At 42.2% G+C, this 14,298-nt stretch overlaps 1 protein-coding gene across 1 annotated transcript in view; it reads left to right on the forward strand.

The window, feature by feature from the left end:
- LOC141066950 (myomegalin-like) overlaps positions 1-14,298 on the forward strand; it is a 397,502-nt gene that overhangs the window by 273,239 nt on the left and 109,965 nt on the right. Inside the window, exons 9-10 of the mRNA XM_073558018.1 lie at positions 4,473-4,610; positions 6,532-6,711. Coding sequence (XP_073414119.1) covers positions 4,473-4,610; positions 6,532-6,711 — 318 coding nt within the window. The remainder of the gene's footprint in view (positions 1-4,472; positions 4,611-6,531; positions 6,712-14,298) is intronic.

Below are 14,298 nucleotides of genomic sequence, written 5' to 3' on the forward strand. Positions count from 1 at the left end.
AATATGATGACCCTACTGTACTGCACTTCCTCCAGCAAAGTATGATGGCCCCCAGTGATATTAACACAGTATGAAGTCCGTAAACACATGATAATGGCCTCCACTAGCCCTCCAATCACTATAATGCCCCCCCACATAACCCTCCATACAGTATAATGGCCATGAAAGTTGTACGTATGGTAAATTGGACAATAGTAGTGACCAGTATGATTCTCTCCAAGAAGCAACTACGCATGAAGTTGGTGCTTTTCTCTTACTGAAAGGTCAGACCTCTGCCGGGCTGTACTGTCTAATGTCAGATATAAAAAAAACTTGTCATGTTCCCAAGCGCTATTATCCTGCAGTAGGGTTACAGTGTAGTCTGGTCGTCTTACTGGTAGTGCAGCTACCGGGAGATAGCTTTTTTTCCTACTCGGGAACCACCAGCTGTGAGTCATGAAGGTGTGCTCAGAGCTACTTTAGTCACCGCTTAGTACATAGTGAGTGGTGGCTGTAAGCATGCCCCTACACTTTCCAAGCCGGCTCTGCAGCGAATTGTGCTCTAATTTTGAGGCGGAGTAGTATCTTGAATCTTTTTAGAAAAGTACTCAACTGCTGTTAATAATTCAGCCCTGATTGTGTCCTGGATGGCGCATTAACAGTTCAGTGGTAGCAGTACCTGACAGGACTTGGTGGGAGTCCTTGGGTTCGAAGTTCGGAGTGTGCACTGTGATGGACACCATATCAGACTCATCACCAGAGACTGTATGCGTGTCCAAAGCCGTGCTGGGGAAACCTGAGGACTTCTACAGTGGAATGTGACACGGCTGAAAGTGTGCTGCAGGAGGAACACGTGACCACTGGAGGAGTGACTGGGGCAGAGCTAGGTCCTGAAATCCTAGCAGGGAGAGGGGGACCCAGCAGAGCCGAGAGAATTGTAAGTAAAGCCGAGGTCAGACATTAGGGCAGCGCAGTAACAAGCGGATAACACGAATAAAGTGGTAAGAAGCAAACCGGGAGTCAGAAGCTATAGAGAGCAATGCAGTACCAGGGGAACAGGCGGACGGGAAGTCAGGGACGTAGCCGGGGTAGGACCAGGAGTAACACAGAAAGTACAGATTCAGCAGACGAATATCAAACGGGAAACAGACCGGGTCATACACAGAGAAATCATACAGAAGCTGCAATATACACAGGTATACAAGGGTCAGCTACTCAGCTAGGAACGGATGTATCACTGACAATGAGCAAAGCACCAGTGCGGTTACTTATAGCCCTCCACAAACCAAAGGGAGGCCACATAGGTTTAACCCTATAAGGGCCGTAATAGAAATTCCAGGCAGACCATGACATGCACCATTTGTAAAACAATCCAATCTGTCTAAGGACTGTTTGGGCGCCGTTACAGTTGTGATGGCAGACTGAAGCTGTTTGAGGAGTTCAGCGATGGAGGGTGGTTGCTTGGAAACAGATGACTACTTCCAAGTCTTGGTCATCCTCGGTTGGTGGAGTTGCTGCTGGGCAGTGTGTTGGCAGCAGGTAGTACTGATGGATACTGATATTTCAGGTCATACAGGCGAAGCTCAACAAAGTGTCCGCCCTCACTAACAAATGCACATGAGACCCAACAGGCTATTTTATGGGAAGATATAGGTTTGTTATAGAAGTCTAGAGCCCTTAAAAGGAATCGGTCAGCAGGTGTTTCTATGTAATATGAGTACATCATGAGTTAGGGGTTAAAATGCATAATTAAATGATGTGTCACTTATCAAGCGCTATTCTGTTTACTTCAACTGAAGATTTTATCATCTGATAATTATCATGCTTGGACTAGGTGGCGCTTGCTTGCTAGTCCATCTCCACCTCCTGTGATAAGCAGTTCACTGACAATAGACAATGTAAATACTGAGCCTTGTGTGGGCGGGCAGGGTTATTTTTCTCATCTGAGTGTGTCAGAACCAGTGCACCCAGTAAACAAAATAATACATCATTGGACTCGGGGTTTTTTGCCCCTACATCATTCTGCTCTCAGATGAGGTGGCAAAAATGATACATGGTGGTTATACAGTGAAGGCACTTACTTACTCTTAGGGTATGTTTCCACATTCAGTATTTGCTGCGGATTGGACGCTGCGTACAGCCGGCCAGATGTTACAGCATAGTGGATGGAATTTTATGAAATCCCATCTCCACTATGCGTTCAGAGACGCAGGTGGCAGACCCGGTTTAAACAGACATGTAGCGTTTTTTTATAGACAGCAGCATGTCTATTTATCTTGTGGAGGTGCTCAGTCTCCGCAAGTTAAATAACACAGTCTATGTAGAGGATGTGGTGATTCCGCATGTGTTCAATGAATAAATGCAGAATCACCGTGCGTACAAAAGCCGGCAATGCTTTGGATGTAGCGACATCCAAAGCGCTGCAGTTACGGGCCGTGGAAACATACCCTTAGGCAAGCAGGTATAACCATTTCTTGCCTCAGGACCACATTGTCTTTTTTAATCACTCCCATCACACAATTTAAATTATGACAAATACCCGATAGCTGGTTAGCTAGAAAGGGGAACCCATGGCAATAAGTTAGAGGTGTACAGAGGCACAAGCATAAATTGCCACTGATAAATTGATATGTATATTTTTTTCAGAAGTGATAGAGGAGTCAAGGGACGCAATTCTCCTAACATTTATGTTGGACACAGAGATGACTATCTGTTCTTTGATATGTACCGTAATTTACAGTACATGCAAACAGTCACATAGAGGCAAGCATTTCTATGACCAGGTGGTGGGGGCTCCGCTCCAATCTTATTTTATTATGGTGCCCAGCTGTTTTTTTTTCCTATTTAACCCTTGACCGTTGAATCAGTCATTGAGCAGGCAGGTGTGAGTGGCGCAGGCTAAGGAGCTGAGCCTGTGCCACACACAGCAGATGCAGGCTATTTAGTAGCCAGCATCTGTCTCTAACAGCCACGGTCAGAGCTGATCTCTGGTCACTTCTGTTAACCATTTTAACGCCGTTGTAAGTCTCTTAACTGTTCAATATGGATTCTAAAACAGATTGTATGGCACAGTAGAGCAGTGGTCTTACCTTGTTTGTGTGGTGTGCAGAAGTACCCAGTGTGTCAGGCAATATGAAAGTCATGTAACACAAACAAGATCCAGTGCACACTGCAGCACAATGCAAGCAAGCATTACATTTGTTTAATTTGGATTTGCCACTGAAGAGCTTGCCGGCTTTGATATTTTAATGACATCATTTTGGATAGGACATCAATATGAGATCGGTGGCAGTCCCACAGCCAGCACTCCTACCAGTCAGTGGCCAGAAATAAGCGATATACAAGGCAGGACACAGGAGTCCCATGCAGTGATAAGTTGCCACTGCCGAGTACTGCACTTTTTCGACTATTCACTGCTGGAGTGAATTTCCACAGATCAGTGGGGATGTTGAACCGCCACCAATCTCGTACTACTGACCTAGCCTACTAAAGTCAGTCTCAGACAACCCCTTAAAATTAGATAGAAAAAAGGCAAATTGTTATATACTCCAATTACAAAACACATTATTACAATTACTGGTACGTAAAATGTGTCCATGTTTTTTATTGGTTTTGGAACTTATTTAAGAAAGTGTATGACGAGAATGTGTTTGTTTTCCTCCTTTATTTTTATTAGTAAATGTTTTGGTAAAAATCTTTGACTTTTCAGCTTTTTTTTTACCTCTAGAGAAATATCTGTGAATGCCAATAAGTAATGACTGTTATCACTGTAGTGAACATTACAGGCAGAAAAAAAGAATCCTCCTTCCGAACAGTCCAGCTTGTGGTTCACTGTTAGTGTTTCTGCCTTTCATACCTTTAGGTCCTTTGTCTGCATTTGGTAGTGACAACTTAAAAAAAAAAAAAAAAAAAAAGGCTGAGACTGAATTACTGAGATAGCATCCGCTGATCAGAGGATCATCAAGAACATGGCATTCTGTGTGAGGCAGGATGATAATGCAGAGCGATTGCACCTGGGTGCATGGCACTATATAGGCACAGGTCGCCTCCTCTGAGAATTTGGACTGTGCATTCCAGTTGTGTCATAGATTGCTGACCACTGTGTCTCATCTGAGGAGGTCTGCAGGGTTAGCGCATAGCAATAGATTTTTTCAATATTCTGGCTGGACATTTTTTAGTGTTGGGGTGTGATATTTGACTGCACAATTGCAATTCTTAATTGAAGACGGGATTTTAACCATGTCTTGGAACATTGTAATTACAGACCAGGTCACAATAACATTTTTGACACTTTGGAGCCAGGTTAGCTGGACTTTGATTCTGTATGTGTCCAAAGTACACTTCGCTATTGGGCAAAACTCCTCCAGAATTTAATAATATTGGATCAGTGTCCTACATGTCACTTCTAAACTCTACTGTTTTGTAGGTCCATGTATGAATGCAATGTAATATACTGAGTAAGAATCCTTTTTCCTTTGTTCAATAATAAACAGAAAGCAGTCGACGACAAGTTCTGTGCCGTAGAAGAGAAGGAAAAGGAGGTTCAGTGTTTGAAAATGATTATCCGGGAGAGAGAACATGACGTGAAGAGGCTGAGTAATGTTCTGTCTGGGAACGAGGAGACCATAAACGTATGTTCTTTTCACTGTATTGGTGGTACTTGCATCCTTTATACTGTTCTACAAGAAATCACAGCATTACTGTCCATATTAGTGGAAAATCCTGACTTTACTAGCTATTTTAGTTAACAAATTGTGAGACGTATTTAAGACATTTGTTTTTTTTAAAGTTCTAGGTACGTGTTAGCAAGTCTTGTAATAATCATCTGAGACAGTACAGAAGACAGGATTTATAAATGCAATAGACTGAAGAATACCTAGAATGCCATGCATTTATTGCGATCTTTCTTTACAGATCCTTTCAAGTTTTTAGCTTTGACTCTAAAACAATAAGTAGCTCAATGCTATAAAGCCTGTGCAGTGATAGAAATACAGAATGCAGTATAATATTGTCTGTCAAGTCAGGGGGTTCTGTAAAGGTCCATTTTAATAGCAGAAAATGATTCTACCAAAGCAGTCTAGGTTTCATTGCAACCGAAGCCATGATTTTATTGTAGAGAAACTGAGATAGAACCAAGATGGACATACACCATGCTATAAGTAAGTAAAAATCAATAGTGCAAATAAATAACATGGGGTACTTAGTAAACAATGTTTTTGATTATAAAAAAAAGTGTAAAAGCCATCCCACCAACACCAATGTGTACCCTTTCTGGACAGTCCTAATTTTTAGTATTAAAACCTTACCATGTGTCACAAATGACCTCAATGTGAATAATGGCTGATCAGGACCGAGCCCCAACCATGGACGCCCAGGCGTGGGAAGCTATATAAACATAATGCCCAGCTGAAAAAAATGGAGGCCATGCCCTTGTGTGTACTGAGTGCAAAAATTTAGAGCCAAACTGAAAGAAATGAACTGGAGTATAAGTTGGTATACATGCAATGTTTAGGAGCATGTTCACACTGGCCATGAAACAGTCAAAACCAAAGATAACATGATGATCATATACGCTGCACTAAAGAAGTAAAAAGCAATAGTGCATATAAATAACAGTACTTTGTAAACACTGTTTCAGATCAAAAAGGGCATAAAAGCCATCCCACCATCGCCAAGATGTGCTCAGTCGGGTCGGTCCTAACCTCTAGTAGTATTGTAAAGAGAGCCCACAAAAATACCCTAAAGCACAAAAAAGACTAAAGGGAACCTATTAGGTCTGATAAAGCTATTAACCTGCAGATATACAGTTACTCTCCCCACCCACCATACTGAAAGTGCGTCATTCGGGAGAAAACTAACTTTATTTTTCCCGAGAATCGCCAACTTTCAGTGATACAGGCATTCCACAGTGGCTACAGTCTTCACACAAGGGCACTTTGCCTGACTGTCGGCTCTGCATTGCATCAGTATCAAACTACCTGTCAATCATAGTGCCAGGCATGAATACTGCCTCAGATAAGACTGCTAACACTGAAAGGCGGCGGCTCCCAGGAGGAATAAAGTTAATTTTCTCCCAAATACCGCACTTTCAGTACAGTGGCCGGGCTCCTTCATAATGCTATTAGCCTACAGATAAAGCCTATATCTGCAAGTTAATAGTGCTATTCGACCTCACAGGTTCCCTTTAAGTCATTGCTTTGATTAGAAGAATTCAGTCTTTCACAAAGCAAAAGATCTTTGTGTTCAGCTTAGTCTGAAATCAGACCTTAATTGCAGCTAATAATTTTGTAGACTATAGCCCCCCCATACACTTTAGACAGCTTCAAAAGCAAACAGGATTTTAGGGTGTATAAAAAGAAATAAAATCCCGCTATCCCAACGTAAGAGAAAGGTTTTTCGGCCTACATAACTATGTAAATTATCTGATTGAACAACCAGATTATCTTTAGTTATTATTATCTTTGGTTAGGAGATCCTCTAATGTATTAGCATTCATATAAATTGAAATGTCCCTGTGCCCTTAACAAGTTAGACAAAATACATGCATTTTAGAGTTTGGACAACCTGATGAAGGCCAAAGACTTGGAACTGGAACAGATATCTGCTGCTTACAAAAATCTTCAATGGTTAAAACAGGAAACAGAGGAAAAGTACATGTCTTGTCTGAATGAGAGGGAATGCATTATTCATCAGCTGCAGAAGAACCTTCAAGAAAGGAATGAAGAAATTCAGGTGAGAATTTAAAACATGTGCAATGTCATGCAACTACACACTGTGCATCCTTACAGAGGGTACCCAGGGCTTTGAGGGATTTTTATTTTATTGGGCTTAGAATTTACAGACAGGTAGTTGCTAAAAACCTGTCTGTTTTGCCCTGTGACAATCTGTTCTGGCTCACTCCAGACATTGATTTTTCCGGTGACATCACATTGACTGAGCACCTCCTTCTCTTCTGATCTACTCTGCTATGTCGAATGGCCATCACTACTGATGTCAAGCTGATTGACAGCCAGCTCCCGTTGCCTGACCGCGGTAAGCCAGCTCTCACTAAGCATGACATTTGCAGTGATGCCCCATCGACAGGCCAGACCAGAAGAGAAAAAGCTGCTGTGTTCACCTGAGAGCTATGAATCAGGAAAATTGCCGCCTTATCCATTAGAGATCATCACACGGAAAAACAGGCACGTCGTTAGCAACTACTTGCCATTAAGTTCTTAACCCCATAGCTAAAAAAAAAACCCCTAAATTCTGTATATCTATTTGAATATAATACTATATAAAAGCTGTGGGGGAACAAAAAGTGCACAAAAGCATCGGGTGATATACAGTTACAAAGGAAAGTACCGTATTTTTCGGATTATAAGAAAATGGGGGTGCGACTTATAAACTAAACACTGTTCTTACCGAGGAGTCGGTGCTACGGGCCCAGAGCTTGGGGTGTTGTGGTGGTCCTGCGGTGTGCGGTGGTGGTAAGGCTGCGAGTGGTAGGCCTGCTGCAGCATATGGCAGCCGCCATTCTTCCGGGGTCCAGCTTCTGGCTTCTCACTCTGCGCAAGTGCAGATAGAGGAAAGCTGAGATCTCCATCCACGCCTGCGTCTATGCGATGTCTCCAGGAAAATGCGGCGCAGGTGTAGTTAGAGATCTCAGCACCAGGATCTCGGGAGATGAGATCTTCGCGCCAAGATCTCCATCTGCACATGCGCCGCCTCAGCAGCCATTTTCCCGGAGTCCACCGCATAGTAAACAGTGTGGGGGCTGTCACAAAATGTTGACAGAGCCCCTGCCCCACCGAACACCTGCAGCGCCACTCTTGCCTCCTCCAGCTGTTACCCTGGGACCCTGCTCCACTGCGGCCTGTGTAGGGAAGGTGACCGGACGGACTGACTGGTCAGATTTAAAAAGGGAAAACAGCTAGGAAAGTGTAGGTGACGTGCAGTACCTTCAACTGACATTAGAGGGCAGAGAGGAGTGTGAGCATAGGACTTGACATAAGCTTAGGGCTAAGAAACCGTTGGTCATGGGGGCGGAGTTATAGGGAACCGGGAAAGCTATAAATTTGACAGGAGGGTTCCAGAAAGTTCCAGTCCCCAGGAAGAGCTCAAGTGACAAGGAGACTGTGACAGTTGCTGCACTGTGAGGAAAACCCAACCAGGGGGACTGAGGAGAAAGGAAGTCAGGGGGTGGTCCTGACACGAAGTACCGCAGTATAGACGAGGCTCCGGGTGTAGGATACCGTAAATGGAACGACGATTGACCGGTAAAATTACTGTTGGTGCACAGGCCTAAGGCAGCCACAGTGACGGAGCTGTCAGAGCATCACTAAGTGTGAAGAGACGGTGCGTAGATATACGTCGAAGGTGAAAAGTACGGTACGTCGATGTGTTCTGTAACCGGAGAGCCTTGAAGAGGATTGTGGTGTGCTGTGAGGCTGTCGTGTGGACGGCGAGAGAATAAACTTGGACCTGTTGCACCCGAAACTTGCCTCCATCTTGTGTCTGTACGTCACTGCGCGGTATACAGAGGGACCACCCCCCAGACCGGCCCACCAACCCTACACCTGCACCACCGAACACCCGCACCGTCACTCCTGCCTACACAAGCAGCAACTCTGGGACCCCGCTTCAACGCAGCCACCATCCCTGTTAAGCAATAAGACGCCTGGATTGTAAGAAGCACCACCATTTTATTAAAAAAAAAGTTTTTTTTTCAAATTTTTCTCCTCAAAATTTGGGGTGCGTCTTATAATCTGGTGCGTCTTAAAAAAAGCAAAATATGGTAAAAGACAGGTGCTCACCTGAACAGGTTCTCTGCAGGCACAACTCCTATGGACACCCGATGGTATCAGCTGCTGCCTAGTGGCTGGGGATGGTCACCTCCAGGATAGTTGACCAATATGGACTGTGCTGCAGCACTGAAGAATCCTTGGGACCAAATTGAGTTAAACGGTTTTTATTTCCACAATGCGGTTCAACGCGGGACTAACGTCTTTTTCAGGGCTCATCCCCATTTGCAATAAAAAAAAAACGGTCCAATTTCAGGATCGAAAATTCGGACGAGTGCTATGCGAGTGTCATGCGAGTGTAATGCGATCTCTGTGCGATTTTTTCCGTATGACATGCGTGTGCAGTCTGTATTCAATGCGATTTTAACATGAGGTTTTACATAGAGCAGTTCTCTCCATGTAAAAACTCGTGTTAAAATAGCATTCTAAAAAAAACTGTACACATCGTTTTAAAACAAAAGAATCTTCAAAAAAAAAAAAAAATATATATATATGTATATGTACATGGATAGATATATAGATAGATGTAGTGAAAGCCGGCAGATGCCGCACAGTAAAGAATAGAATAGGTCAGAATAGAATAGATATATACACGCAGAATAGGTGTATATACTGTGTGTATATATATATATATATATATATATATATATATACACGTACACGGGGTGGTCCAAAAGTAGGTGGACAGTATGTGTAATAGGGTTATGAAGGGGGAGATTTATCAAACATGGTGTAAAGTGAAACTGACTCAGTTGCCCTTAGCAACAAATTAGATTCCACTATTTATTCTTCGCAGACTCTTTGGAAAATGAAAGGTGGAATCTGATTGCTTGCTAAGGGCAACTGAGTCAGTTTCACAAATCCAGTTTTCACAGATAAATATCCCCCAAATCTGTTTTCTTTTCAGATAATTCAGATAACCCATAATGGGAAATAATTTAAATACAGATCAAAGAAAATGGATTTTAAAAGAGTATTGGAAATCTCAAAATGCTGAAACAGTTAGAGCACATTGGGTTGAAACATTTGGTACTCAAGCCCCAAAGAGACAAACCATTTACCGCATTCATGACAAATTCGATGCCACTGGCTCAATCCTTAATTCTCCAAAAACTGGTTGACCCAAAACAGCCTGTACAGAGAATAATAAACAACTTGTTGCTGAAACATTTGTTCAGAGTCCAAAAAAGTCCACCAGAAGAGTCTCTTTAGAATTGGGAATTTCTCGAGCTTCCGTCATGCGAATCCTGAAAACTATTGGATGGAAAGCTTATCGTCTACGTCTAATTCATGGTTTGTTGGAAGATGATCCAGACAGGCAGCTGCAATTTAGTGAGATTGAAGAAAATCCAGTAATTTTAGATAACATTATGTGGATTTGATGAAGCTTCTTTCAAATTATCTGGCCATATTAAAAGACATAATTTTATTTACTGGTATAATGAGAACATGCATTTAACATTAGAGCAACACCTAAATGAGCCTAGTGTCAATGTTTGGGGTGGTATTTCAAGTTTTGGTGTTTTTGGACCGTTTTTTATGGAACAGTCACAGGAGATAAGTATCTCGAAATTCTAATGAATCAAGTTGTTTCCCAGTTACAGCAACAGCCTAATTCAAATTACCTTTATTTCCAACAAGATGGGGCCCCTCCACATTATTCAAGAGTAGTCCGCGAGTATCTTGATGAAACATTTCCTAATAAATGGATTGGCCGAAGAGGCCCACTTGATTGTCCGGCACGTTCACCAGACTTGACCCCAATGGATGTTTTTATTTTGGGGAGTACTCAAGGACAAAGTTTATAGTCAAAAAACAAAATGTCAGTGATTTGAAAAATTAAATAAGAGATGCATTTCAAGAAATTAATACCCAAAGAGACTTGTGCAAAAATGTTTGTCGAAGCGTAAGAGGCAGACTTCAAAGCTGTGCAAATTGTGATGGAAACCAGTTTGAGCACCTGCTTTGATAAAATTTAAGGGCTTTTGTATTATTGTTCAGAATAAAATGTAATTGTCAATGTTATGCTTGTGTTAGTAAATATAATTTTATATATAAATCAAAATAAATATTATTATTTTCTGTCCACCTACTTTTGGACCACCCTGTGTATAGATCACACACGCACACATATTTGAGAGAGATATAGATAGCTGAATAGCCATTAATTCATTTGTCAGCTTTTGTAAAATAATTGCAAAAGCCAACAGGATATGATACATGGTTTACATGCAATAAACCATTTGTGCTCCCGCATTAAAATCACAACCAGAGAGGGAAAAGCAGTGAGTGAGGGAAGATTTTAAGAGACTTGAGAGGGACCATTGTTTTTGCCCCTCCCGGCTACAAAAATCTGCCCCCAGACACTCCAGAAAAGGCGCATCTATAAGATGCGCCTTTACTGGCACTTATCCTCTCTATTCCCATTGCCCTGTAGTGGTGGCTAATGGGTTAATATTATTGGATTAATGTCACCTTGCTATTGGAAGGTGACATTAAGCCGATTAATAATGGAGAGGTGTCAATAAAACACCGATCCATTATTAGCCCTAGACCAGGGTTCCCCAACTCCAGTTCTCAAGGCCCACCAACCGATCATGTTTTCAGGATTTCCTTAGTATTGCTTAGGTGATAATTGCATCACCTGTGCAATACAAAGGAAATCCTGAAAACATGATCTGTTGGTGGGCCTTGAGGACTGGAGTTGGGGAACCCTGCACTAGACTATTACAGGGTTAAAAAAAAACACAGACATTAATTAAAAATTCTTTTGATGAAATAAAGACACCAAGTTTTAGACCATATTTATTTATCTGCTAATTCATAAATAAACCATAGACCTGTAAAAAAATAAAGCAAAAAATCAACAATATCCTTACCTCTCCGCAGGTCAATCAGGTCCCCTGCTGCAAGCCATCACAAGGGGTTAACTGGTTTACATCTGGACCGGTGCTAATGCGACCAGCCCGATGTAAACCACTGCCAGAATGGATTAGTTTATCTCTGCGCAGCCTCCCTGGCTGACTGGAGATGAACTAATGAACTTAGGAAAGTTTCTACATTCTTTCCCACGCTCATCAGTTCACCTCAGGTCAGCCAGGGGACTCTGCGCAGCCTCAATGACGTCACTGACTGACCTGAGGTGAACTGATGAGCGTGGGAAAAAATACAGAAACTTTCCCACGCTCATTAGTTCATCTCCGGTCAGCCAGGGAGGCTGCGCAGAGATGAGTTAATTCATTCGGCAGTTGTTTACAGCGGGGACGGTCGCATTAGCACCGGTCCCGATGTAAACCAGTTAACCCCTTGTGGATTGCAGCGGGGGACCTGACTGACCAGCAGAGAGGTAAGGATATTATTGTTTTTTTGTTTTATTTTTTTTACAGGTCTATGGTTTATTTATGGATTAGCAGAGGAATAAATATGGTCAAAAACTTGGTGTCTTTATTTCATTTTTATTTCATTAAAAGAATTTTTAATTAATGTCTGTGTGTGTTTTTTTAACCCTTTAATAGTCTAGGGTTAATAATGGATTGGTGTCTTATTGACACCTCTCCATTATTAATCGGCTTAATGTCACCTTCCAATAGCAAGGTGACATTAACCCATTATTATTAACCAATTAGCCACCGCTACAGGGCAATGGGAATAGTGAGGATAAGTGCCAGAAAAGGCTGGGGTGTCTGGGAGCAGATTTTTGTAGCCAGGGGGGCCAAAAACAATGGTCCCTCTCAAGGCTATTAAAATCTGCCACCCTCCCTCACTGGCTTTCCCTCTCTGCTTGTGATTTTACCGCGGGAGCCCACACAATTTTTTCCAATTAATTAACCCCTTAATTTAACATCTTCATGTCCCAAATTTTACACACATACCGTAATCTAATTATTAGTCAAAGACATATAAAAACTAAATGAAATAAAATGGTTTACTGTATGTAAACCATTTGTCATTTTATGTCAGGTTCTGTAATGATTGTTATGAATGAGTCACCGTAGGAGGCAAAAACAGAAATACTAGCTAAGTCCAGAAAACCAGAGAAGTTGGCAGCTATCGGATTGCAGACCCCTGAACCTATCAACAACAACTAGCAGTAGCCGTGGGGGGTTCCTACGGTGCCCTAGACCCCTCGATCACAGCCGGAGAACTAAATAGCCTAAAGACAGAAAGGGAAATCTAAACTGCCCCAGAGCCGACCCCAAAGCAATAGGCAGTCCCCAACATATAATGACGGTGAAGCAAGATGAAAAAACACAGATAGAAAGATAGGCTGAGCAAATGATGGGGCTCAAGCTAACTAAATAGGACAGGATAGAAAAGCTGCTGTCTGCAATCCGCCAAAACCCTATCAAAACAAGAGCCAACAGACTGATAGGGAAAAAAGCCCTGAAGACGCTAGGCTTCAAAAAGACTATATCAGTACTCAGGTATTTTCTGAAGACAGAACAAAAAGGAATTCATGTCACCCCAGCAGGGAATGGCAGGAATCCAGAAAAACAAGGCAAAACAAAACCAAAACACAAATGCAAAAAGCAGAGCAGAAAACTTAGCTTTTGAAGAGCAGGAATCAGACTGATCTCCTAGAATCCCTCTGAGAAATCACCAGCAAGGCAGAAGGGTGTCGGCTTCCTTATATCCAGTCAGCAATTCCAGTCACCCAGTCATCATCATCCTGCTCAGGTGCTTGGTAATCAGCCTCACTACCTTCCTTCACCAGAAGAGGGAGTTCATCAGACCTCAATGGTGAAGGGGAAAATGAACTCACAACAATGATTTTACAAAAGCCGACAAATGAATTAACGGCTTTTGTTCAATCTTACTGTGCAATATATATATAGTACAGACCAAAAGTTTGGACACACCTCATTCAAAGAGTTTTCTTTATTTTCATAACTCTGAAAACTGTAGATTCACTTTGAAGGCATCAAAACTATGAATTTACACATGTGTAATTATATAATTAACAAAAAAGTGTGAAACAATTGAAAATATGTCTTACATCCTAGCCACCTTTTGCTTTGATTACTGCTTTGCACACTCTTGGCATTCTCTTGATGAGCTTCAAGAGGGAGTCACCGGAAATGGTTTTCACTAAGTGGGATTTCTTGCCTTATAAATGGGGTTGGGGCCATCAGTTGTGTTGTGCAGAAGTCTGGTGGATACACAGCTGATAGTAGTGCTGAATAGACTGTTAGAATTTGTATTATGGCAAGTAAAAAGCAGCTAAGTAAGGAAAAACGAGTGACCATCATTACTTTAAGAAATGAAGGTCAGTCAGTTCAAAAAATTGGGAAAACTTTGAAAGTGTCCCCAAGTGCAGTGGCAAAAACCATCAAGCGCTACAACGAAACTGGCTCACATGAGGACCTCCCCAAGAAAGGAAGACCAAGAGGCACCACTGCTGCGGAGGATAAGTTAATCCGAGTCACCAGACTCAGAAATCGCAGGTTAACAGCAGCTCAGATTAGAGACCAGGTCAATGTCACACAGAGTTGTAGCAGCAGACACATCTCTACAACAACTGTTAAGAGGAGACTTT

This window comes from Dendrobates tinctorius, unplaced genomic scaffold (assembly GCF_039654945.1).
Source record: "Dendrobates tinctorius isolate UK_male_01 unplaced genomic scaffold, ASM3965494v1 ptg000012l, whole genome shotgun sequence".
NCBI classification, from domain to species: domain Eukaryota; kingdom Metazoa; phylum Chordata; class Amphibia; order Anura; family Dendrobatidae; genus Dendrobates; species Dendrobates tinctorius.